Source organism: Salmo trutta, chromosome 4 (assembly GCF_901001165.1).
Source record: "Salmo trutta chromosome 4, fSalTru1.1, whole genome shotgun sequence".
Classification (NCBI taxonomy): domain Eukaryota; kingdom Metazoa; phylum Chordata; class Actinopteri; order Salmoniformes; family Salmonidae; genus Salmo; species Salmo trutta.
Window position 1 is genome coordinate 19,263,517 of NC_042960.1, and position 26,724 is coordinate 19,290,240.

At 45.1% G+C, this 26,724-nt stretch overlaps 1 protein-coding gene across 3 annotated transcripts in view; it reads right to left on the reverse strand.

Moving 5' to 3' along the window:
• Positions 1-619: 619 nt before the first annotated feature.
• The window catches only part of LOC115192013 (RING finger protein 24), a 51,221-nt gene continuing 25,116 nt past the window's right edge, over positions 620-26,724 (reverse strand). For 2 of the 3 annotated variants that reach the window (XM_029750100.1, XM_029750101.1), the window contains exons 2-6: positions 19,121-19,270; positions 14,647-14,689; positions 14,001-14,042; positions 4,595-4,674; positions 620-2,102 (exon numbers count right to left, since the gene is read on the reverse strand). In XM_029750100.1, coding sequence (XP_029605960.1) covers positions 1,958-2,102; positions 4,595-4,674; positions 14,001-14,042; positions 14,647-14,689; positions 19,121-19,263 — 453 coding nt within the window. In that variant the 5' untranslated portion in view covers positions 19,264-19,270 and the 3' untranslated portion in view covers positions 620-1,957. Of the gene's footprint in view, positions 2,103-4,594; positions 4,675-14,000; positions 14,043-14,646; positions 14,690-19,120; positions 19,271-22,724; positions 23,423-26,724 lie in introns of those variants that run through there. The other variant, XM_029750099.1, reaches the window with a different exon arrangement.

Here is a 26,724-nt window from a genome sequence, read left to right on the forward strand (position 1 = left end):
TGCCTCAGTGGACCAGTGTTTGTTCTAGGTTTTGTAAAGATTAGCGTATAGAATATATGATTCTAGACATGATCACATCGGCGACAATATTGGAATATAATCATCTTGGCATTATATGAAGTACTCGTTTACTATGTAGTGTGTAGATTGGGCTAGTTGTTTTAGACTTCCATCAGGCTAAACCTCACTCAAACCTGAGGACGGCAAGAGAGGGATGTATCTTTAACTGTATAAAACCAAAAGAGGAATCTTCCAGCTATGCGTTTTCATAGCGCTCTGTTGCCACAAGCTGAATGAGTAATGCTTTGGAAGCGCTGTGGGCTCGGGAGGAGCTCAATCTTCTCTTATGCAACAGTAACGGAGGCATCTGATTGGATGTTGGCTCTAGGGGTGCCATGGGTGTTGGGTTTCTCTTACTTCCTGATCGCCAGTCCACAGGAAGTGATAGAGGCCAGGACCCCTCCACAGTTAGTCGAGTGTGTGTGTCTGTCTCTGTGTGTGTGTGACACACACAGGGGGGCTCTATGTTTACACTAGAGAATACTACTATGTTAATGATTCGACCCTCATAAAACCTCATAGTGAAAAATCTTTCAATGAGAATACGAACTCGGCATTGTTGCGTTTTAACAATTAGTTCACATTTTTTCCCCCCAACAGAATAGTAACTATTGGCTTTTTCTGAAATGACAGATGCAGACCGTGACAATGGCCACAGCCTTTTTGTAACACGCACACAGGCAGCGTTCCCAAACAGCACCCTATTCCCTAAATAGTGCACTTTTTAGAGAATAGAGTGCCATTTGGGAACGCTGACACTGAGGTGTGCAGTGAGTAACAAACTGTACAACCTTCATATGCAAGAGGGGACGCAGAGTCCGATGCACACCGGTGAACCAGATTCGGGTCACAACCCCACATTCACACCCATCCTCTCTTAATTCACATTAAGTTGTTTAGACACCAAGTACTGAGGTTGGGGTGATCCTCCCCACACACACACACACACACACACACACACACACACACACACACACACACACACACACACACACACACATATTCCCCTCCAATATCCACTTTTGTATGTGTGAGAGGGTGGATCAGGCCACAGAATTCTGGGGTTCCTTGAGCTTCCCACGAGTATCCAGACGTTAATTCATTTGGAGGCTACTGTCCCTTTAAGATATTATGCTCCCTACCCCCCCCCAAAAAAAGTCTCCACTCAACTAAAAAATTAACTCACGTGGCTCTGTTTTGTGTGTATATATATATATAAAGTTCATCGAAATAATATAATATAAAATATAACCTTGTTGCTACTACAACCTCCTCACAAGCGTTCAATTTTTAAAGTGCTTGTAGAAAAAGAAAAAAAAACTAAGGTTTAGTCGTTAAAAAGAAAACTAAACGATGACGCCATTTTCATGTCAACGTGTTGTAGTTGTTGGTTTTCGTGCCTCTTACTCGTCACGTGCTGGTGTCCCCAGAAAAGTGCTTTGGTTGTGAAACGGTCAGAATAGTGACCACGGCTGTGTCCAAAAGAAAAGAAAAAAAGATTGTCAGTAAAGAACCGTTATTATAAAAAAAATCCTTATGGGAATCCACCAAGGCAGAGAGATGAGAGGAGATTCACTTCTTCGTCACCGTGAGTCTCTGTCTGCATCGTAACACTGTTGTGTTTCTCCATTGTCTGTCCTGTCTTTTAATCACATATAAACGCCTCGATCACACCTACAGCGTCATTGCGCAAAATGGTACGCGGCATCATCTTCTACCATTTCTGTCAAGCCGTCTACGCAAAGAATTTGATGCATACGTCCGATGATGCAAGGCAAACACAGCGTTCCATTGGAAATGAATGTACTTCTGGTGTATCAAAATGCAATGACGCTGTCGGTGTGATCGAGGTATACGTGTACTTGTACAGGTGTGTGTGTGTGCACTGCAGTCTGCGCTACACCAGGTTTTCCATGCCTGGCAGGGGCTGCTGTATGGGCACGGTGACGTCGATGGTGTTGCCCGCCTGCTGGGCAAGCTGCAGGACGGGCATGTTGCACAGCGGGCACACCTTCCTCACCTCCAGCCACTTAATGAGGCACCTGGTAGAGCGAGAGAGACAGACGGGGCGGGAGGAGAGGGAGGGAGAAGGACAGGGAGAGAGCGGGGGGGGGGGGGGAGAAGGACAGGGAGAGAGTGGGGGGGGGACAGGGAGAGAGCGAGGGGGGGGAGAAGGACAGGGAGAGAGCGAGGGGGGGAAAAGGACAGGGAGAGAGCGAGGTGGGAGACGGGGAGAACAGGAAGAGAGAGGGGTGAGGGAGAAGAACAGGGAGTGGGGGGATAGAGAGAGACAAGATGGTTCATTTTTAAGGTCATTTAGCAGACACTCTTATCCAGAGCAAATTACTGGAGCAATTAGGGTTAAGTGCCTTGCTCAAGGGGCACATTGACAGATTGTTCACCTAGTCGGCTCAGGGAGTCAAACCAGCAACCTTTTAGTTACTGACCCAACTCTCTTAACCCTTAGGCTTAAGTCATCACTTGCAAATGTGGGTGACACTAACATCAAATAGACTATTAGTGTACCCGTGTGGGTGTTTCTAGTGTTGTCTCTCTAAACACTAGCCCTCTCAGTTCAGCTCTTTGACTGCTGCAACTGATCCAGCTATTCTATTTCTGACTGCTCACAAAGTGCTAGCACTGGGAGACCAGGGGGCTTATTCCACAGGGCAGACTGTTCCGCATAGCAGCTAGAAATAGCTCAGTAACTGTATAAAAAAATTATCTAATGTGTGTGTTCTGTCTACCTGTTCTGTGTGTTCCATTTCTATCTGCAGCCATCTACCATCCCTACATGTTCAGCCCTACTGAATAAGGATGCTCTGCGCTATGCATTGTTAGCGGAACAGACAGCGAGACTACAGCGCGAGACAGTACAGTAGGTTGATGGGGCCTAGACTAGGGTGTGCGTCCCAAATGGCACTATATAGTGCACTAAATAGGGTGCAAAATGTATGCACCCCTAAACAGGGAATGGAGTGCAAAAGTAGAGCACCAAAGAGGGAATAGGGTGCCATTTGGGACGCACCACTAGAGCTTCTGCCCATGACTCAGTCAGAAGTAAGTGGGGGTGGCGTGGCGTGTTCGTTGCTACTGAATTATTTACAGTGGGGCTGGCAGTTCTATTTTGGTACACTCTGGTCCTACAGGGTTGGGAAGGGACTCACACATAGGAGTGAAGGGGGAGTGGGACTGTGCTTCCTTCTCACGGTCACCTAATAGAGGGATGCATTCAACCCCTGTGAGGTTTATAAATCGTCTACTCTCTAGTGCCATCTAGTTCTCTCTGCAGTCCTAGAGGGCCACACACACACACAGCGGAGTGTGTTGAGATTGAGTGGGCCCCGCCCCAGCTCCTGACATGTGGTAAAAACTAGGCCGAGGCTCGCACGACGTAAACAGCCCAATTTAAATTGTCATGCTGGTGGGAGGAAACTCATTTGGCCCCAGGCCACCAGAGACTTCCAATCCATCAAGTGCTGCATTGTGTTCCCTCTCACTTGCTCTCGGCCGGTCGTTTCCTTTCCCTATAATCTCTCTCCATCGCATTCATCTCACCCCCCCCTACTTTCACACTTTCCCGGATTTCTTCAGTCTTTCACTCTGTTGCCGTGTGTTGGGTTGCTCTACTAAGAGAACTTGGAGGGGGCGGGTACTGTAGATAGCGGTGAAGAAATGGCAGTAAAGGGACCATCACTTCTGCAGCCGAATCATAACATGTTTGACTTGGTGTGAGGAAGGGTCCGGTCCACAATATTGGGTCCACTTTGCCCCTCAACAGAACTGTTATTGTGCAACTGGGGCTAAGTGCGTTGGAATCACTGGACTAACTGTGTGAAGAGGATGTCCACCATTTTGGATCCACTTTGCCCCTCATGCTTAGCAACAACAGACCAATATTACTGTTATTGTGGGTCTAGTTGGACCCACATGCTCATCATTAACGGAACTTGTTATTGTTCGAATTTGGCTGCATACAGCGTGTGTGTGTGTATTAGGGGAGGCAGGGTAGCCTAGTGGTTAGAGTGTTGGACTAGTAACCGAAAGGTTGCAAGTTCAAATCACCGAGCAGACAAGGTACAAATCTGTCGTTCTGCCCCTGAACAGGCAGTTACCCCACTGTTCCTTGGCCGTCATTGAAAATAAGAATTTGTTCTTAACTGACTTGCCTAGTTACATAAAGGTCAAATAAATTAGACTGGGCTGAGCGAGCTGGAATCACTGTGTGGATGTAACTTTGTGTGAGGAGGCGGGAGGCAGCATTTTGGGTCAGCTTAGCCCCATATGCTCATCAACAGAACTTATCGTGCAACTGGGCGATCCTTTAGAATCGCAGTTTGGATGGGAAAGGTGCTCTGTGTACAGGGTGTGGCTATTAGATTGGGTTATGTAAATGGTGCTCAACCACACTGTTTAATGTTATTGTGAGACTGGGGCTGAGTGGAAGACAGCCTAGGCTTAGCTGGGCTAGGCCTAACTGGGCTAGGCTCCATCCACAGGCTCTGGGCATCAGCCAGGCCTCTGGTGTACTTACTTCCTGTGAAAGGCGTGTTTGCACGGGCAAATCCCCAGCTCGTCTTTCTGTTTGAACTCCTCCAAGCACACCGCACATATCTGTTGACACAGATGGGGGGGGGGGGGACACAGGGTTAGCAAGGCAGCAAAACAACCACAGTCATTGTAGCTGAAGTTTAAGGAGAGAGAGGAGAGATTGAGACAGAACGAGAGAGACTTAAGACAGAGGGGAGAAACAGGGCTGTTAGCACTAGCAGGGCAGAAACACCGAACAACATAAACAGCTTCGAGATAGTGGGTTTTGTATATACCGTTATGGCAACGCATCAAGGATGACAGACGTCAGTATCTCAAACTAAAACATGTCTGGGTATAGCCAGAGGAGGGAGCGTCGACACACATACGATTTGTACACTTCTGGGCCCATATTCATGAAGCGTCTCAGCGAGTGCTGATCTAGGATCAGTTAGTTTTGCCTTTTAGATCATAATGAAGAAGACTACGTGGACAGGGGAACCTGATCCTAGATCAGCACTCCTACTAGATGCTTTATGAATATAGGCCCTGGAACCCATCGCCTCGATATACCACTTCTCATGCCAGACCTCAATATGCGATTTCTCAGGCCTCGAAAGAGTGGCGACACACCTCGAGATAAGACTCCTCGGGCTGGAGAAAGAAGCCTCTCCCTCAAACAGTAGAATGTTTTCATTAAACTGTGACGTTAGAGGGGAGCATTCTGGAGTGTGGAAACAGAAAAGGCCTCTGCACCTGGAGTATTGTAAAAATGCAACTTAACACATGCACAGGGGTGTGATCTTTTCATCACAGCCCAACTAAATCCAGAAATTACATACGATACACACACACACACACACACACACACACACAATGTCGATTGTGCCCTCAACTTCACACAAGCCTTTAAAACCAGTTGAAACTAGATCCAGTAAGGGTCTCCTCAGCCCAAACAAATCTGGCCCAGCTGGGTGCGGTGTAGTGTGTGTGTGTGTGTGTGTGTGTACTTTCCTGCGTAAAGGTGCCAGCCCAGACAGCTAGGCAAATAGGCCTAAATAAGACCATTAAAAAGCTAATTTTATAGCCTAGTTTGGCCAAGCTGAAGAAAATACTAGCTGTGTAGTAAGACAAGAGAACACCACACAGGGAGAGAGAGGGACACCCGCCTGGGTATTTAAAGTCTCTTTTTGTGGAGGGCTGGATTTAATCACTCCTGTATTAGCAATATTGATGCAGGGATCGTTGTTTAGAACTACTACTACATGCTCAGACCTTATTCTGAAAACCTGTAAGCACCCACCTTAGTCAGAATAAGCCAAATCGGCTCTGTTATAGGACACCCCGGGAGAAATTAGTCTATGCATGAGTCTCATGGCACCTTATTCCCTATATAGTCCACTACATTTGATTTGAATCGCATGGACCCTGCTCAAAGTAGTGCACTAAGTAGGGAATAGGGCGTCATTTGGGACGCACACTGTTTGTACCAGCAGAGCATGTTCGATTGAGCAGCGTGCTGAGAGGCAGTGGTCGGTGTGTGTGTGTTGACAATGACTGGGAGTAGTCTGTTTGTGGCAGTGAGGAAGGATTAGACCTACTGTCACAATAGGACTCTGTGTGGACTGGGAGAAGAAGAGTGTGTGTGTGGTTTGCATGCGTGTTGGGGTCTGTGATGAAGCATTTAACCCACTGTCACAATAGGTCTCTGTGTGGACCGGGAGATCTTTGTGTGTGTGTGTGTGTGTGTGTGTGTGTCTCTCTGTCTGTCTATCTGTCTGTCAGAGGACAATGGGGAAGGTACAAGACAACAGTGCTGACAGAGGCAGGATGGAGACCGGCAGACTGGATAGAGCTCATCTACTCACTAGCTTGTCAGTGCTGCTGTACACACACACACACACACACACACACACACACACCCCATTCAGTGACCTATCAGCACTATTGTGTGTGTGTGTGTGTGTATACATTACTGCCAGTAGTGGTTCCACAATGTTCATGAAGAATCACCCTTGTAACTTGTGGCAGAAGAATCAGAATTAGTTGGGTAACATAGATAATTAAGATGTCTTATCTGCATAATATGCTTATATGATATACTTGTTATTAGAATGTATTCCTTCAGACTCTGGTGTTGGCAGTTGCACATCTTCCCTAAGCTGGGGCTCAGTCACCTGGGGCCCAGAGGGGGGAGAGGTCAGGCTTGTATTTCACATGTCCCTGGTGCTATGCAGAATATCAGAAAGAGAAGAGGACAGGAGGGAACATCGTCTTCATATGTGAATGTGTCTTTACCTATTCTTAAACCATGTGAAGGGATGGCGTGATTAATGGGGAGCCAATTACTTGTCTCCACAATGTCTGTGCGCCAGTCATTCCTTCCTTTGGCCTTGGGGGAGATAAGGTTTGAGACAACAGATGTGTGGGGTAGTGACTGGAACCACTGTATGTCATCTCTGATGTACTTATCCTGGGATAGTGTATGACCTAGAGGCTCACTCCCCTCAAACAGCTTGTCCAGGCGTGTGGTCAAGGGGTTTTTCTTGAGATGGGAGTATCTGGAGTTGACAATTGATTTATGCCATTGGATGAGTTGGTGTTTTCGTGCTATGAAGTACCAGGAATGAGATCGGAGCCTCGTCTTAGGGGCCAAACTGAACGATAATTTATAGCGAATGCTATTTGGCTACGGGACACTCCTTTCTCATTTAAAAAGTCTCACCTTGTGACCCGTTCCAAACATCTGTTGTTTGTTATGTAGACTAGGGGGTAGATCTTTGCTATAAAAGATCTCAGTAGCCTTTGTGTTGTGGCTCTCAACGAATCATCTGAGGTTGATTCGTCGACCAGCCATCGCTATTGCAAAGCTCTCACTAATAAAGATTCAGTTTAAGTATAACTCTGACTTGTGTGATAAGTTTGTCTCTCCTCATTTGATAATACAGAAATTAACCACCACAAACTATCTAGACAAAGATAGTAATGTTGTACCCCAGACATTACAACTGCGTCATTAAGTGCATCCCGATATCCAAGGGTACTTTCAATCCATATCAGTACAACACATGACATTTGTCCTGGGACGACGGCCCAGGAGGCTCACTAAACACTGCACAGTGACCTCTATGCGAGTTACTAGGCTAAATTCAAGAATGCGTATAACATTCCCTCAATACAGAAGAACTGCTAGTGCTGTGTATCCTAGCCATAGAGTTGGATATAGGTCACATCTTTGCAAACGTGTCCTATATTCAACTCTATGAGCCTAGCTTTTTGTCTGCAGCCATTTTGGCTACAGTATTACGTTCGGGGCAGGACCTACTTCGGAGTGCTACACTTCAAGGACAAAAGGCATACTTCTCCCTCTCTCCCCCCTTTTCAATACAAACTAGCTTGGGGCTGGGGATGAAAAGAGGTACTGCCGGCTTAGCCCTCTAAGGTTTCTCTCTAGGGTGTAGTTAGAGACAAGACACCATCCTCTCGGTTGAGCTCCATTGAACACTAACCCTGGCTCCTTCTCATTCACTAGATCAATGGTGTCAGTTCTTTTCAGTGCCCTCTCTTTAACTATGTTGTTACACTAATGGGAGGAGAGGAGAGGAGTGGTGAGCTAGGATGGTGTGTGAGAGATACGGCCCAAAACTGCACGTCTCAGCACCACCACCTCCTGTGTGTGTGTGTGTGATATCTATGCAAGTGAGAGTTAAATCATGTAGATGAGCAGTGCATTAAATCTGACAGTTGTGTGCTCGAGCAGGACCAAACTGCACATCTCAGCACGACCTCCTCCTGAGCTCAGTACAGCACACACCCAGGTCTCACAGCGTGTGTACGAGGGCATGTACATGTCTTACAATCACTAAAATAAATTGGTGTGCTGCTGTGCTCAACTCTGGAAAGCAGTCTCTTTGGGTGTAGCCAGGGTTACAATAGCAACCTGCACTGAAAATAGTCTAAGGACCCTGCTTCCATACAGAGGATCTGAGCCCTAGGACCATGCCTCAGGACTACTGGCTGTCCCCAGTCCACCTGGTCGTGCTGCTGCTTCCAGTTTCGACTGCGGAACCCTGACCTGATCACCGGATGTGCTACCCTCTCTCGCTCTCTCTCTCTTGCTCAACAATCTGGCCTTAATAGCCATGTACTATCTCCACCCAGCACAGCCAGAAGAGGACAGGCCACCCATCAGAGCCTGGTTCCTCTCTAGGTTTCTTCCTAGGTTCCTGCCTTGCTAGGGAGTTTTTCCTAGCCACCGTGTTTCTAGATCTGCATCGCTTGCTGTTTAGGGTTTCAGGCTGGGTTTCTGTATAGCACTTTGTGACATCTGCTGATGTAAAAAGGGCTTTAGGCTTTATAAATACATTTGATTGATTTATGAGTCAGGACATAGGGACACTGGAGATAGCAGTCATCATATAACTATTTACGAGACCACTGATCTCTGTCGCCATGGGAAAAAACATCCCGACGACTCCAACCACTGCAAATCCCGGAATACATTTTTATGAAAAGATAGTCACTCCACTCAAGGAGAGGGGGGTGGGTGAGATAGAGAGTTTGACATCGTGAGTGCTCTCTCTTATACTATGTAACTGCTATGTTAAAATAAACTCAAATCATCCCCTTGTAAACAAGTTGTCGCTTTTGATACAAGATGTACAGCAGTTATACAGTAAGAATATTTACTAGGCTATTTCGTGTCTCTTTACTTTGATTCCAGCTCAGCCCATATTGATAAAGTGTCTCAGTAGGAGTGCTGATTTAGTATCAAGTTTGCCTTTCAGATGATAATGAACAAGGAGCTCCACCCTCTCTCTTTGCAAGTCACGGGTCGAACGTCCCCTCCCCTTCCGAAATTCAAAAGACGCTAACAACCTGCAAAAACGTGATTTGTCCAAATAACCCAAACTACTGCTGCTCGTTATCCTACGCATCCCATACAGTCCTGACAGATTCTACGGTATCAGTTATGTTTACGTAGATCTGTCCACGAGAGATTAGAGGGGACCTGATCCTACGCTTTATGAATACTGGCCCTGGCAACTGGCCACCCATTGCTCCTCTTGGTCCACATCCCAGCTTACATAAGACTTACCTGGTTGCTCTCGTAAAATTGAGCAACAACACAGACCACTATCCACATAGCTAGCATTTAAACAAAGCCAGACAGCCTGTGTCTGATTGAAAAACAACCGCTCTGCTCCAAATGCCAGCGGCCTCATGAAAATTAGAAAATTCATGACGGCAAATTCATTTATTCAGTCTGGCTCTATTATTACCGTTCCACCTAAAGGTTGCTTGGGATGTGTTCTGTCTGAAGTTTCCCCTAGGTACAGATCTAGTTTCCCCTCCCTCAATCATATACTTAACCATTAGTGGAGAAAATGCTAAACTGACCCAAGATCAGCAACAACGTCTCGCGCTGGTTCAGGCTAGGCCAGTTTGTGAGATACAATTCCTATTAACCAAACAATCAAGCTCCTTGTACCATTCTGTATAGTTCTAATCCCACGTAGACACTTAAGAGGGGTGGCAGGTAGCTTCATGGTTAGAGCGTTGGGTCAGTAACTGAAAGTCCCCAAGTTGACAAGGTAAAAATCTGTTGTTCTGCCCCTGAACAAGGCAGTTAACCCACTGTTTCCCGGGAGGCCGCCATTGTAAATAATTATTTGTTCTTAACTGACTTTCCTAGTTAAATAAAGGTAAAAAAGAAAAAGAAACCCTGTTTAAACCCTTTGGCTTAATGAGCAGTTTGTTAAGTGGGGATGGTACGTGAGGTGTGTGTGTCAGAATGTGTACTGGTCAGTGTGTGCGCCCCCCAGGCAGGCTATGGGTTGGAGGGTAAGCAGCTCTGCCTTGGGCAGGAAATGGGGTCACAGAGACCCAGGCTGAGGCTAGTGGAGTTTTTCCACTCTGTGTACAACTTTAAAAAAATTGTATTTAACCTTTAACTAGGCAAGTCAGTTAAGAACAAATTCTTATTTACAATGATGGCCTAGGAACAGTGGGTTTTCAGATTTTTACCTTGTCAACTCGAGGATTCGATCTAGCAACCTTTCGGTTACTGGCCCAACGCTCTAACCACTAGGCTAACTGCACTGAGGTGAGATGGGCTGCATCTCATTCCTGACAACTTTCCCTTCTCCCCTCTACAACTGCACTGAACTAGAGTTGAGGGACTGTTTCATTCCAGATGACCATTTGCCGCCTCCACTCTATCCTGAAGAGAAAGCAGCATGGCAAGGAAACTAGGCAAAAGTTAAGCTATCGGTTAGGCTATATCTGTCCAATGGCAGATATGAAGCGGACATATTTCTGGAATGAAACACAACCAGGGACAAAGAGCTTTTGAGTTGATGGGGACAATGTGGGGGTGTAATGGGGACAGTGATTCACCCCCAGGGGCCCATTCAAAACTACTGTTGAGGGCCACAGTCCCTTGGTCATCACAGACGTCCATTACTACACTCATAAAAAGCAGTGTGTGTGTGCGCGTGTTCAAACTGAAAAGGCCTACCTTAATCTATAGGCAATTATTGGCAAACAGGGAGCATTGCTGCTCCTACTAAACCATGTCCTTGTAACGGTATTTAATTCATGCTCCTGATATCATCAGTAGTGCTATGAACATAGACCTTGACCGTGTCCCCAAAAGGCTCAGAACAAAAGTAGTGTACTATGCTATGTAGGGAATAGGGTGCCATTCGTGATGCAGCGCCAGAGTTAGGCTTATCTTATCAAAACGATAACGGCTGACTAATTCAAAAGTAGGCCTCTGTTTGCTATGGGAAGGATCGCAAGTAAAATACGGCAAGTCAAACAGAGCTGAGAGCGTATTGAAGCCAAAGTCAAAGCTTGCTAATTTCAACACTCATCAGCCACATACAGTAGTCCTACATTTTGAATATGCTACTTTGTCACAAGGTTTAGGCCTAGAAAGTTCCCTTAACGTCCTTTGAATGTTAGAGATTGGTTTAGAATGTTCCCCTATTGCTCTTTGAATGTTACATCGCTGCTGCTGTACAGTGCAACGTCACAGCAACACTATCTGTAATAGTTTGGCTGAGTACTATCAAGGACACTACTACTGAACTGCCACAACATTGAGCTGATGCACTTCCTCACACAATACAACCCCTGTCCATCATACACAGACAAGGACACGAAGTGATGTACTGGTGTGTGTGTGTGCGAGGTTGTAGACCTGTGTGTATTTATAAGGGTTATGTTCAGCTGGATACAATGATTTTTTATTTTTTATTTTACCTTTATATAACTAGGCAAGTCAGTTAAGAACAAATTCTTATTTTCAATGACGGCCTAGGAACAGTGGGTTAACTGCCTTGTTCAAAGGCAGACCGACCGATTTTTACCTTGTCAGCACGTATTATTCACAGCTGTTGTTGCCATGCTCTGTGTCAAATGAAGGTTAGATGTATACAGCTGCAAGAGGCGCAATCTATACACTTTTTCCAAAACATTTTCCTTTGGACAGGGCCCTTCCAATAAAATGGGTCATTCCCCCGGCCAGCGTTGGTGAGTGTTTTTCAGCAATACATAACAACTTGGCTGTCCAACAATCACGCACACACGCTCACAAACACACACAGGCACACACATGTCACATACTGTAGCGCTCTCCCACTTTTAATGACATAGAATGACTCAATAATGGCTACATAACTAGACCTCTGCACTGTGGGAGAGCCGTTTGGTTAGCGTTAGCAACGTAGCGCTTTCGCTCCTCACACGCGGGTGCCAGCGCTAGTTTTTTCATTAGCATTGACGTGCTAAAGGGAGTAGCGGGGGCTAGCAAGAGGCTAGTAGGGCCACTTGGGTCTAGTTTAAAAGGGGCCAGGGCTGAGGCTGTGAAGGAGATCTGTGGAAAAGGGGATAACGCTGCTAGCTGTAGAGCTGGGCTAACATGACTTTAACACATTGTCTGACGCAACAGATGGACCGTAACAAGCTCCAGAGACAGACATGCATAATGAGAGGACAAGGCACATGCACACTCAAAAACGCAAGCGCGCGCACACAATGTGCCTCTTCTGACATTGATACCCTAAAAATGAGAGAGATACAACAACGACAGTCTGCTGACAGCTCAACTAAATCTGTCTCGACAGGTCCACTTTGCATAAAGGGGTTCCCTCGCTCTTTCAACAACATTTTATTTTTAGCAGGTTAATCTAGTTGAGATACAAATCGATTTTTCAAGAGAAGCCTAAGGGATCTTGCGGCTATTGAACAACCAGTTTGCTTCAGACGACATTGATAAATCTGCTTCATCAAGGTCACACGTTTCTAAATCAATAAGTAGCCTAAATGTATGCCATGGGACCCATATACGGTAACACAGCAGTAAACAACAAAACAATCAATGTAAATACCAGACCAACGGCGACCTTACAGTTCATGAAGCTCCGCCTGTTCAGACAGGAAACCAGAGTATATGCATTAGCTGACGTCGCACCAATCATATTCTACAAACACTTTCTACCTTAATATGGTGGTATATTTAAGCTGATCAGTTTTACTCACATTCTCCACTGCCGTTGGTTACTCGATAGTATGCGCTTGCATTTTCTTGTACCCACCCACTACCCCAGCCTCCACCTGTTTGGTTCTGTGTTTCCATCCTGCGGTGGGATTGATACAGAGTACCTTGCTCACTGCCTGTAATTATTATGATCTTAAAAAGGTGCACTATGCAAAAATCACTCCGCCATTTCCTGGTTGCAAAAATGTGAATAGTTTGCCTAATTTCAGTTTGTGACAAAACAAGCAAGTATAGTGTAGAGAATCATTGTACCATCTAAACCGCTGTGAAATAGATTTTCCATAACCAAAAATATATTTTCAGCTGTTTGAAGCTGGTGTACAAAACCAAAAGTAAGATACAAAACTTAAACATAGAAATAGCACACATAGAACATACCTACTGCGTCTTAGACTTGCTTTCAATGAGAATGACAGATCTATAAACTCATATTTCTATGTGAATTGGGTAAGGGTCACCTAAAAAGTGACATATTACAGCTTTAACATGATGCACGCTCTGGCAGTGAGATACCTCGAAGGAGCAGAGCCTAACGCAAACCCTAACGTATTGCAATCATTTTCTAAATAATGGTTAAACAAATACGTGGCATTTGCTGTTTGAAAGGTTGCATTTGAGAGAAGTACAGTTCAGTACAACGACTAATAGGTTACATTAGGGAAGTACAGCACAGAGTGTGCTAAGCTTGTCAGTCGTATTACAGAATGTCCATGTCCGGTCCAATAAAAAAAGTTTCAACACCTGGTGCAATGCTAAACAATATCAACTCAAAGCCCATGTAACCATGAGATACAGTATCAATAGAAGTCAAGACAATGGAACAAGAAAAAAGTTAAGTGCTTACCTCATGCAAATTTAGCTCTTTGACTTTTTCCTTCTGTATAACCTGAGGGGAAATAAAAAAGGCATACAATTAGAACAGACAACATAAAACACACTTTTTCTCACAGGAAACATCCAGAAGTGAATCCAATACTTGTTTGTTTTTAGTATTAGAAGAATGGTGATGTATGAATGGACAGTAGAGTTCAGATCAGTTACAGGCAGTTATGGTCCTGTGTGGCTCAGCCCCGAGCCCTCACCACTCACTTAAAGGGATTAAAGGCGTATCAACAAAATCAATGCTTCCTGCTGCTATTTCACACACAGCATCTGGAAATGTCTTCTCTGACAGGAAGGAGTACAGCTACGACCGGAAGTTACTTTTTCAGCAGGCTGGCTGGCTAAAACTGGCCGTACATTTGATTAAGGTGGAGTCCCCCACTTCCAATGAAACTAGCCCAAAATAAACCACAATCCTTCTGTTTTTACTCTGATGCCTTCTACAGTATGTATATTAAGGGTGTGTACTATATAATGTGTATGTTCAGCAACAGAGGATTTGTAGGCTACAGTGACATACTGTGAGAAAAATAAACCATGTCCATAGTATATTTGTGTGTGTGTGTGCAAGTGTGAGCGCACGCGTGCATAGACAACGGGCCTCTTACTTGTTTGTACGCATACAGCTCCTTGTGCGCCTGGTGCCTTAACCTGTAGGGACAAGGCAGAGAAACACAGCATCTCTTCAATTAGTAAAGGAGCCGCTACAACTCGCCAGTTGCACTCACAGTACATTCAGATACAGTGGCAAGTCAATGGACCCTGAAACAGGAAGTGAGCAACTGTATAGATAGAGAGCATTCGGGGCAGAAAAACATGGCTGCTTTAACAATGTCCATTCAAATCTCCAGCACGGAAATAAAAGCCAGTCAAATTCAACTGTTTAGGCGCTGTAGAAACAGACATTGATGGCAGTGCTGCAGTTTTGAACTAGCCTGGTCTACATTGGATTAAAAATTATTTTAGTGCTACGAAACTTTCAAGAAACTCACCCCTGTACAATATCTTGACTATGGTAGCCTGGATTCAATCTTAACCTTTCATTTTTTTTAATCTTTAGTTTTGAAGTCATAAATCAATCCAGATGAGTTGATGGAAGATAAAAGCTACGGTCATTGTAATAACCACTGAATTGAATCCAGGCCTTTCCCTATGAACTCTTTATATACACACACACACAGGAAATACTGTCATCATATGTGGTTCCACTTGGCATTTCAAAATGGCTTTTGAAAACGATTGGATCTGCTATCTTTTATGGTCTATGAAATGGAATGGCCTGAGGTCGGGTAGGGCACCCGTTCTGCCCACAGACCCATTTGATTTCACAATGGTGGTATCCCAAATCCCTATGTGCTCTTGTCTAATGTAGTGCACTATATAGGGAATAGGGTTTCATTTGGGACGAACTCTGTGATATCACACCCATCTCACAGCTGTGAACGGTGACATTTAACCCCAATGGCTTGGCTGCTTCTGACCCTAATGACACTTATACACCTCCCCCACTAACCCTGACCAAACCAAAACATAACCTACTTCCCACCTATCAGCACCAAACTCAATCTCACTCAAACGTCACCCGGACGACCTTATGACGACTTTGACGGAGCACTGGTCAGCAGTCGTGCTGTGGCACAGCTCCACTGCCACAACTAGGTGGGAATTCCACACCTTGACACGACTCAATGTAATGTGGGCCACCCGTACTGAATGGCAAATGGTCTGGTCCGAACTGGACTGCTTAGACAAAATGTCCGCCAGGTCGAGAGACTAACGCTTTCCCTCTCAAGCGTTAAAAAAAGCACCCCCACGTACGGTTTCTGCCAGCAGGACACATGGTTTTATCACCATCATTCGTGTGAATGCAGCAGGGATGCTTTTCACGTGAGTGCGCCTATCTAACCAGAGCTCCTGTCTTGACTTTACCGTAGTGGCCTTCGTTACTGCTGACTAGGCTAGAAGGAGAGACAGATGAATCATTTGTGTGGGAGAAATGGGAGCTTTACTTTACATCCCAATAAAACTAAACAACTTCCTTTCTTGATTTTCTTCCCTTGACCTTCAGAAGCAATGATGGGTGATAGGACTGGATAGGGCTCTGATATTTTACTTTCACCTTTAAAGTCCTTAGATCAGTGATCAAGCGGATAGAATACAAGGAAAGGAAACGACTGGGCACATTAACCTTCATCTTTAGTGGGGAAGCTAAGGTCCTTTAAGAGGGCATGACAATGCTCACAAATGGGAGAGGAGTATAAAGGTCAACTCAAGAGAGAGGCAGCCAAGCATAGGGAAGTCCATATTCTTAAGATAAATAACCCTTTGAAAAGTGTTGTGAATGGAAAATGACACCTAACTTACTATAGCTTGAAGAAAGTCAGCCATGAGAAAGCAAAACATTTAAATAGATCCACAAATATTATGAAAACGGTGAGTATATACCACCCTGTGTTCATTTTTACTATGAACAGTTAATACACGTAGTGAATTAACATTAAGCTAGCTTGGATATTAACAGACATTTATAAACAAATAACTATTTTGGTAACTCCGTTTAGACATTTTCCCATCACCTGAAGTTAAAAGGAAGATCATAGATAACGCCAGTGGTCGGTTTGTATTGTCATTACACCAACCATTCACTTCAGCACAAATCAAAACGGCAAAAGAATAAAACATGTTGAATGAAAAACAGAATCGAAAGACAGTAGGAGGAGGGATAGATATACACAGAGTTCACAAAACATTTGGAACACCTGCTCTTTCCATGACAGACTGAATCCAGGTAAAAGCTTTTATCCCTTATGGATGTCACCTGTTAAATCCACTTCAAAATCAGTGTAGATGAAGGGGAGAAGACAGGTTAAAGAAGGACTTTTAAGCCTTGAGACATGGATTGTGTGTGTGCCATTCGAAGGTGAATGGGCAAAAAAAAGATTTAAGTGCGTTTGAACAGGGTATGGTAGTAGGTGCCAGGCGCACCGGGATGAGTGCGTCAAGATCTGCAACGCTGCTGGGTTTTTCACGCTCAACAGTTTCCCGTGTCTATCAAGAATGGTCCACCGCCCAAAGGACATCCAGCCAACTTGACCCAACTTAAGGAAGCATTGGAGTCAACAAGGGCCAGCATCCCTGTGGAACGCTTGACACCTTGTAGTCCATGCCCCCAACGAATTGAGGCTGTTCTGAGGGCAAAAGGGGGTGCAACTCAATATTAAAAACATGTTCCTAATATTTTGTACACTCAGTGTATTAAAAAAAAAAAAGGGAGAAAAAGAGAAAGCGATTGAGAGACATATGTGTTGAAGATTTACCTCCGTTACTAGTAACCTTAACCTCTCGGAGCAGAGCGAGAGGCTGAGGGATCTGTAACACACAGCAGCACAGTTCTAGGAGAGAGACTGACACCTTCTGAAAGAGAGCAGCGGGTAAAGGTGCAGAGACTCCCATTGGGCAAGGGGCAGAGGTCAGGGGTCAAAGGTGAGGGGTCAGGGGGTTGTCAAAGGTGAGGGGCAGATTTGATAAGTGGCCCTGTTAGCATGGTAGTGAGGGGGATAGATTAAAGTTTCATTAAAAATACAGGAGACCACAGAAGGGCCACTTGGTGCTTAGGGATGTGATCTTTCCATGGACTCCTACACTAAAATAATGTAACTGACTTCTAAAACAGAACTGGGCAACAAACACTCCTCAACGTGTATGTGTGTGTGTGTATGTATGGTGTGTTCGCCAACCACAGGCTTATTTCACGTATGTGTGTGGACTTCGGGACTGACCGAGAGGAGGGAGTCGAGTCTACCTGTGACGTTCAGCCTCACGTCAAGCTGTCCGGGCCGTGTTTGCTTGGGCCACACCGGGAAAGCGAGCATTCACACGTCCTCTACAGAGCCCGACTGGCCTCGTTCCCCTCTCCTTTTCCGTATTTGTCCAGCTTTTAGAGGATCATCTGTGGACTGGCTGTGAGGAGTAGGGTCAAGTTGACCCAAGAAGAGCGTCTATGGGTAGTTTAGCATTTTCCCCACTAATGGTTAAGGTTAGGATTGAGGGAAGCTGATCCTAGATCTGTATCTAAGGGAAACGCCACACTGGAGCCTCGGTGTGATGTGAAGGGGGCTAAAGTTAAGACAGGGCTCAGTGTTTCGTCCGTCGGTCTCTAAAGGCAATGAAACTGGGTCAAGGAAAATCAAACTGATTCTGTGTTAATATACATGGGAAGTGTAGCCTATCCAGTGAGGCCTTGTGGTTTTGTGGTGTGTGTGTGGTTGGTGGGTGGTTTAGGGAACCATGGGGGCCACGTGTTAGAAAGGGAGACTGCATCTTTAGAAGCCTCTCAGAGTAAAAACTGTCCCAAATGGCACCCTATTCCCTACACAGTGCATTACTTTTGACTAGGGCCCATAGGGCTCTGCTTGCTCAAATGTAGTGCACTATAGGGAATAGGGTGCCATTTGGGACAACGTTTTTCTATAAATTACTTGGTAATCTGACCACCTTTTTTCCCCCTTTTCTTTTTCCTCACAGAATTGTATCGTGACACTGTATCAATTTCATAGTTTGTCTTGAGGAGGGAGGGGCGAAACAATGAAACAAAAGCAGAAACACACATACCATCTCCCCCTGCCGGGTTAGGTAAAAGGGCAGGGTGAATTTGGGTTGAGACATGCTGCTTCTCGCTACTTTAGGTAAGAAACGCTACAGAGTTCCAACGTCATTGGCCATTGCCATGGTTGTCCACCATGGCAACAGTGCTCAGGACTATCGTGATTGGACCAGAGGGGCTAGAGTGGCGGGCCAATAAGATCTCCGCAAAGCAATATAATACAGCCAGGTCTGGGACTTCAAATGTATTGAAGGGGCCATTCTTTTTTTTTTAAATGGCCACCGTAAACATTGAAGTGAGGCTCTGTTGATGTCAAATATGGGGTCAAATATGGGGTCACAAACAAATGTCATAACCCAGAATCTACACTGTCTGGCACCGGTGCAAGGAAACCTAAACACAAATCAAGATTTTCAAAGTAGACTATAGAAACTAGGAACTAGCCTATGTCAACTAGGACGTAGCAGTGTGGATCATACCTTATCAAGTAGCAACAGAAGAGAAGGCTGAGGATGAAGACAAAGATGGCGGTCCCAAACACCACAATGTAGATGTTGAGAGGAAGGTTCTGAAACCCGATATTAGGCATCCTGAAACTATAGTGCTGGAAATCGGAGCTCATGGATATCCTGCAAAGAGAGAGAGAGATGGATTAGGGGATGTGATAAAGTGATAGATAGTCACATACAGTCCTGTGGTCAATTGGGCTGAGTGTGTACTGGACAATTTCTCATAGCCAGCAGAAAGCTTTGATATGGCTTCCAGCCTGCCACAATGACAATAGGTAGGGTGAATTGACGAGAACAAGCCACCATGATCATATACATTTGTTAGTTGCGTAATGTCACTGAGGTAGGCCTATTCCTGATCTTGCACATCACTGCGGCACCTTCAGCATTCGAATGCTTGTAAAATGGCTTGAGCAATATTAGTCTTTATTAGTACAGTGACAATCAATGTAATTTGCTAGGTTATTGTTAACAAATGCGCTGTTGAAAATGGTGTTTTACCTGAATAAAATGAAGCTACCGGAGACAACTCATCTGGCTATACCTGCTGATCGGGGCTTACATTAGATTTTATTGTTCAAGATCACCATCAGCAATAGTTTTGGTAGTTTTGCTTTAAACAATCAGTATATATGGTGATTGTTATAAAGGGTAGGGTAAAGTTGATAATTTCATAACAGCACTGCATGTTGAAGTGGGATGAGAAGAGACGCTCACGCTGTAAAAATGTCCAAAATGGTCAAAACCCCTCGATTTTAAAGGTGCAACACCATTTCCTGGTTGATAAAATTTAAATTAGTTCACCTAATTTCAGTTTATGTAACAATATAAAAGTGTAGAGCAGGGGTATTTGTCTCTAATCCTACAAGGTCCGGAGCCTGCTGGTTTTCTGTTCTACCTGATAAATAATTGCACCCACCTAGTGTCCCAGGTCAAATAAAGTTTAAATAATGAATAAATAAATCTATTCTGGACCTCGAAGCTAGTTCCACTGAATTTTTCATTGTTCCCCTCTAATCAGGGCCTGATTTATACTAGGCAAGTCAGTTAAGAACACATTTTATTTACAATGACTGCCTACCCTGGCCAAACCCTCCCCTAACCAGGACGACTCTGAGCCAATTGTGCACCGCCCTATGGGGCTCCTAATCACGGCCGGTTGTGATACAGCCCGGGATCGAACCTGGGTCTGTGGTGACGCCTCTAGCACAGCAATGCAGTGCCTTAGACCGCTGCGCCAGACAAAAGAGATTTCACAGCGACCTCTGTGCCACTTGGTCCATAAGAGTTTGAGGGGTGTAGAGAATCATTGTGCCATTTAAATCGCTGTGAAATATATTTTCAGTAACCAAAAATATTGTATTTTCAGTGGTTTGAAGCTAGTGTAGTCGTCTGTCCTTGGTTGCAACACTCACTACCGAGTTCCAAACTGCCTCTGGAAGCAACGTCAGAACAAGAACTGCTCGTCGGGGGCTTCATGAAATGTGTCTACATGGCCGAGCAGCCGCACACAAGCCTAAGATCACCATGCACAGTGCCAAGCGTCGGCTGGAGCGGTGTAAAGCTCGCCGCCATTGGAGCAGTGGAAACGTGTTCTCTGGAATGATGAATCACGCTTCACCATCTGGCAGTTCGTAGGGATGCAAACTGGTGAGGGCCCAAAAAAGGTGTCACTTTTTTTTGTTGAACCGAAACATGCAAAAAATCCCTGCTAGGGGGAAATGCAGGTTTTAACTAATTAAACAACAAAGAATTGTGTGTGTGTAAAATAAAAAGTGCTTAATGTGAACCTAAGTCACAGCAAAAAAATGTAAAGAAAGCAATCCAATGTTATTTGTTGCCTAGACTTTACTGCAATTGACACTAAAGTCTTGGGGGGAAAAAAACAATACACTAATATTGCAGTTAGCCATGGCAGCCTTTATAATAGAACGCTTGTGATCACACACACACACACACACACACACACACACATCTAAATATTGCACTTGGGAAAAAACATCTTAAAGTAGAAATAGAATGAAACAAACAGGCATTCTATTTTTGCTCTATTATAGTGGCCACTATAGTAGACATCGATCAAGCGCACAAGGCTACATGTGTGCAAAAATAATGTTCACTGAGTAAAAAATGTAATAATCCCTCCTCACTCACACAAAAGTGTTACTGTCGAGTTCAACACAACAAAAGCAATATCTTTGGGCTACTCTGCAGGTTATTACATTGTACACGTTCTGCCTGTGGACATCTGATTTACAATGTGCCAGCAGCAGAGCATGAGACCCTTTGTTGGCATAATTGATCTCTTTCAGGCAGAGTACACCTGGCATACCCATTTTTATCCACTGGATTGAAAAAGTGAGAAAGAGGGAAAGTGTGTGGTGTTTCTTTCACCTCTATAGGTTTCTCTGGCTAACTTGTTCCACCGCACTTTATCCCTCACCTCAAACTTTCCAAATGCCAGTTGTTTTTCGGTTACAGCTCATGAAGTACGCTTCATCACCTTCTCACCCCCGTCTCTGTGGTCAGGAGACCTACCTCTTCGTTATCGTTCAGGGGACGCGCTGCTGTAAATGGCAAACTGCCTTTCTACTCTCTGCTGTCTTTCCAGAGCAGATGTTGTAACTAGCAAATTGGTTGTCTCTTCAGTCACGTGCTGCATTCTGTGGTTACGCTTCAAAAGCCCCCCCAAATCCTCTGTATGGATTTTCCAATACTGTCAATACATTTAAAAAATATATAAATCTGAATATTTGTACATTTTAAATAAATACCTGCAGTCAACCTGTGCACTAGGAAATAGACAAAGCAGATCGCGTTCATCAGTTCGCCTGTTAGATCATTTTTCATTATGAAGCTTACCGGTACTAGTTCCCCAAAACAGCTGTTTAAGCCAGGCAAGTGTGTTTGTTTACAAAGATGCACAACAAGCAAAACGGGAGCTTCTTGAGGTGAGTCACTCCTGCAGCGCAACTTAACTTGTAGGAAATTACAACCTGATATATTTTATAACTATTAAGTTAACTATCTAAGATGTGCCAAATCAACTCACTCCAGCTGGGTTTTGATAAATGGCTAACGTTAGCTTGCAAGATCAAGCTTCTTGGTGACAGCAGCAGAGACAATCCCCTCCTGGATGAAGATCCCTGCGGTCTAATATTTGTTTTGTGTGTGCTGCAAACTGTGTTTTGAGATACTTGCATTACTTTATGAGATGTCTTAGTAGAAAAGGTTTGCATGCGCTAGTTAGCGTTTACCTAGCATCCCCTATGGGGATTCCTTAGTACATGTTAGCATTCTGGTAAATAACATTTTTGGTTTTTTTTTTACATTTGAAAAAAAAAAAAAAACAGCACCCCTTGTGTGCACTACCGGTAATAATGTATATCCTGGGATGGCACAGGCACAGTAAGAAGGTAAGAAACTGGATACAGCCCAACTCCACACACACAGTTTACAGTTACTCCTCCCTATACAGCCACGCCAACAGACATAATAAACCATAAACCCTGTCTTCCGCACACTGTTCACTTCCAGAGGACACACACTCATTAACCCACACACACACACTCACCCGCGTGGTGCCTTCATAGTGTTGAGCGGAACCCAATCTATAACTCTGAGAACGGCAGAGCTGGGAAGAGGCTCAGCCTTTGTTCATTTTCCTTTTCCCCTCGTCACACACACTGCGACCACGAATGGTAGTAATAACACCATCACAATTTAAACACCCTCAGTCTCCCTAGCTTTAGCCCCTAGGCTGGTATGCGGTCATAAACACTGCTGCCCTCTCGGTTGGGCTCAAATCTGCCCCCCTGCTCTGCCAGTATGCAGTGGCTCCACGCCAACCTCACAATCTTTCTATCAAAACGAGGCAACGACTGGAAAGCCCGGTTATCGCCACTTAGCTGGGCTCCCAAACACACTGGTTCCACATGGCCCTTTGACATACACATTCCAGAAGCAAACACCCACACAAACTCTGGGGTAACATGAAACCCATATGTACAGACCAGGGACTAAAATTAGCTTTTTGGTCCAGCAGCCACCGTGGCAGGTAGATCAAAAATATATATATAATCTACCAGGTCTAATTTACTTGAAACTAAAGTCTACTGAAGTGAGACTCTGTCCTTGTTTTTCTTGGCTATTTACCTTGTTTTGTTCACAAGCTAGGTTGTTTTTCAATGTTTGAGCTGAGTTTCAACTGTTTGGGAAGAGAAGACGATGATAAAATGGCGCCGGAAGAAATGGCAGCAGTTTTACGGGCGCCTAACCAATTATGTGTGTTTTTCCTCGCGTCATTTGTAACTTATTTTGTACATAATGTTTCTGCCACCGTATCTTACGGCAAAAGAGCTTCTGGATATCAGGACAGCGATCACTCACCTCGGATTAGACAAAGATTTTTACTTCAACAAGCAGGACGCACAGGATGTACTTCAGACACCCGACAAGGCCAAAATCCCCGTCATTGGCAGGAGAAAAAGACTCAGGTACAGAGGACACAGAGCGGGGTGCCTTGTAAGGATACGCCGACGGCGAGTGGGAAATCTGCCTTTACCGTCAGTATTACTTGCCAACATGGATATTCAGCTTGCGGAATCTACACTGCACTGGCTAGATAGAACAGCACACTCAAGTAAGGGGGGGGGGGGGGGGCAGATTGCGCATATTTGTAAACAGCTGGTGCACAAAATCTAAGGAAGTCTCTGGATTTTGCTCACCTGAAGTAAAGTATTTAATGATAAGCTGTAGACCACACTATTTGCCAAGAGAGTTTTCATCTATATTTGTCGTGACTGTTTATTTACCACCACAGACGGATTCCTGCACTAAGACCACACTCAGTCAGCTGTATAAGGAAATAAGCAAACAGCAAACTGCTCACCCAGAGGCGACTCTCCTAGCGGCCGGGGACTTTAATGCAGGGAAACTTAAATCAGTTTTACCAAAATGTCTATCAGCATGTTAAATGCGCAACCAGAGGGAAAACCATTCTAGATCACTTGTACTCCACACACAGAGACGCATACAAAGCTCTCCCTCGCCCTCCATTTGGCAAATCTGACCACAATTCTATCCTTCTGATTCCTGCTTACAAGCAAAAATTAAAGCAGGAAGCACCAGTGACTCGGTCTATAAAAAAGTGGTCAGATGAAGCAGATGCTAAACTACAGGACTGTTTTGCTAGCACAGACTGGAATATGTTCCGGGATTCTTCCGATGGCATTGAGTACACCACATTAGTCACTGGCTTTATCAATAAGTGCATCGAGGATGTCGTCCCCACAGTGACATTTTACATTTACATTTTAGTCATTTAGCAGACACTCTTATCCAGAGCGACTTACAGTAGTGAATGCATACATTTCATTTCATGCATTTTTTTTGGTACTGGCCCCCCGTGGGAATTGAACCCACAACCATGGCGTTGCACACACCATGCTGGCGTTGCAAACACCATGCTCTACCAACTGAGCCACAGGGAAGGCCCTTACCAAAGTGACTGTACGTACATATCCTACCAGAAGCCATGCATTACAGGTAACATTCGCACTGAGCTAAAGGGTAGACCCACTGCTTTCAAGGTGCGGGACTCTAACCCGGAAGCTTATAAGAAACCTGCTATGCCCTCCGACGAACCATCAAACAGGCAAAGCGCCAATACAGGACTAAGATTGAATCGGCTCCGACGCTCACCTTATGTGGCAGGGCCTGCAAACTATTACAGACTACAATGGGATGCACAGCCGCGAGCTGCCCAGTGACATGAGCCTACTAGACGAGCTAAATCACTCCTATGCTCGCTTCGAGGCAAGCAACACCGAGGCATGCATGAGAGCATCAGCTGTTCCGGACGACTGTGTGATCACGCTCTCTGTAGCCGACGTGAGGAAGACCTTTAAACAGGACAACATTCACAAGGCCGCGGGGCCAGACGGATTACCAGGACGTGTGCGCCGGGCATGTGCTGACCAACTGGCAGGTGTCTTCACTGACATTTTCAACATGTCCCTGATTGAGTCTGTAAAACCAACATGTTTCAAGCAGACCACCATAGTCCCTGTGCCCAAGAACACTAAGGTAACCTGCTTAAATGACTAAAGATCCGTAGCAATGAAGTGCTTTGAAAGGCTAGTCATGGCTCACATCATCACCATAATCCCAGAAACCCTAGACCCACTCCAATTTGCCTACCGCCCAAACAAATCCACAGATGATGCAATCTCTATTGCACTCCACACTGCCCTTTCCCACCTGGACAAAAGGAGCACCTATGTGAGAATGATATTCATTGACTACAGCTCAGCGTTCAACACCATAGTGCCCTCAAAGCTCATCACTAAGCTAAGGATCCTGGGACCAAACACCTCCCTCTGCAACTGGATCCTGGACTTCCTGAAGGGTGGTGAGGGTAGGTAGCAACACATCTGCCACGCTGATCCTCAACACTGGAGCCCCTCAGGGGTGTGTTCTCAGTCCCTTCCTGTACTCCCTGTTCACCCACGACTGTGTGGCCAGGCACGACTCCAACACCATCATTAAGTTTGCATACGACACAACAGTGGTAGGCCTGATCACCGACAATGACGAGACAGCGTATAGGGAGGTCAGAGACCTGGCCGGGTGGTGCCAGAATAACAACCTATCCCTCAACATAATCAAGACAAAGAAGATGATTGTGGACTACAGGAAAAGGAAGACCGAGCACGCCCCCATTCTCATTGACAGGGCTGTAGTGGAGCAGGTTGAGAGCTTCAAGTTCCTTGAGGTCCACATCACCAACAAACTAGAATGGTCCAAACACACCAAGACAGTCGTGACGAGGGCATGACAAAGCCTATTCCCCTCAGGAAACTAAAAAGATTTGTCATGGGTCCTCAGATCCTCAAAAGGTTCTACAGCTGCAACATCGAGAGCATCCTGACTGGTCACATCACTGCTTGGTACGGCAACTGCTCGGCCTCCGACCGCGAAGCTCTACAGAGGGTAGTGCGTACGGCCCAGTACATCACTGGGGCTAAGCTGCCTGCCATCCAGGACCTCTATACCAGGCGGTGTCCGAGGAAGGCCCTAAAAATTGTCAAAGACCCCAGTCAGACTGTTCTCTCTGCTATCGCATGGCAAGCGGTAACGGAGTGCCAAGTCTAGGACCAAAAGGCTTCTCAACAGCATTTACCCCCAAGCCATAAGACTCCTGACCAGGTAATCAAATGGCTAGCTGGACTATTTGCATCGTGTCCCGCCCCTACACACCTACTCATTCAAGGGTTTTTCTTTATTTTTACTATTTGTTTCTACCTTGTAGAATAATAGTGCAGAAATCAAAACTATGAAATAACACATAGTAACCAAAAAAGTGTTAAACAAATCAAAATATATATTCTATTTGAGATTCTTCAAAGTAGCCACCCTTTGCCTTGGTGACAGCTTTGCACACTCTTGACATTCTCTCAACCAGCTTCACCTGGAATGCTTTTTCAACAGTCTTGAAGGAGTTCCCACATATGCTGAGCACTTGTTGGCTGCTTTTCCGTCACTCTGTGGTCCAACTCATCCCAAACCATCTC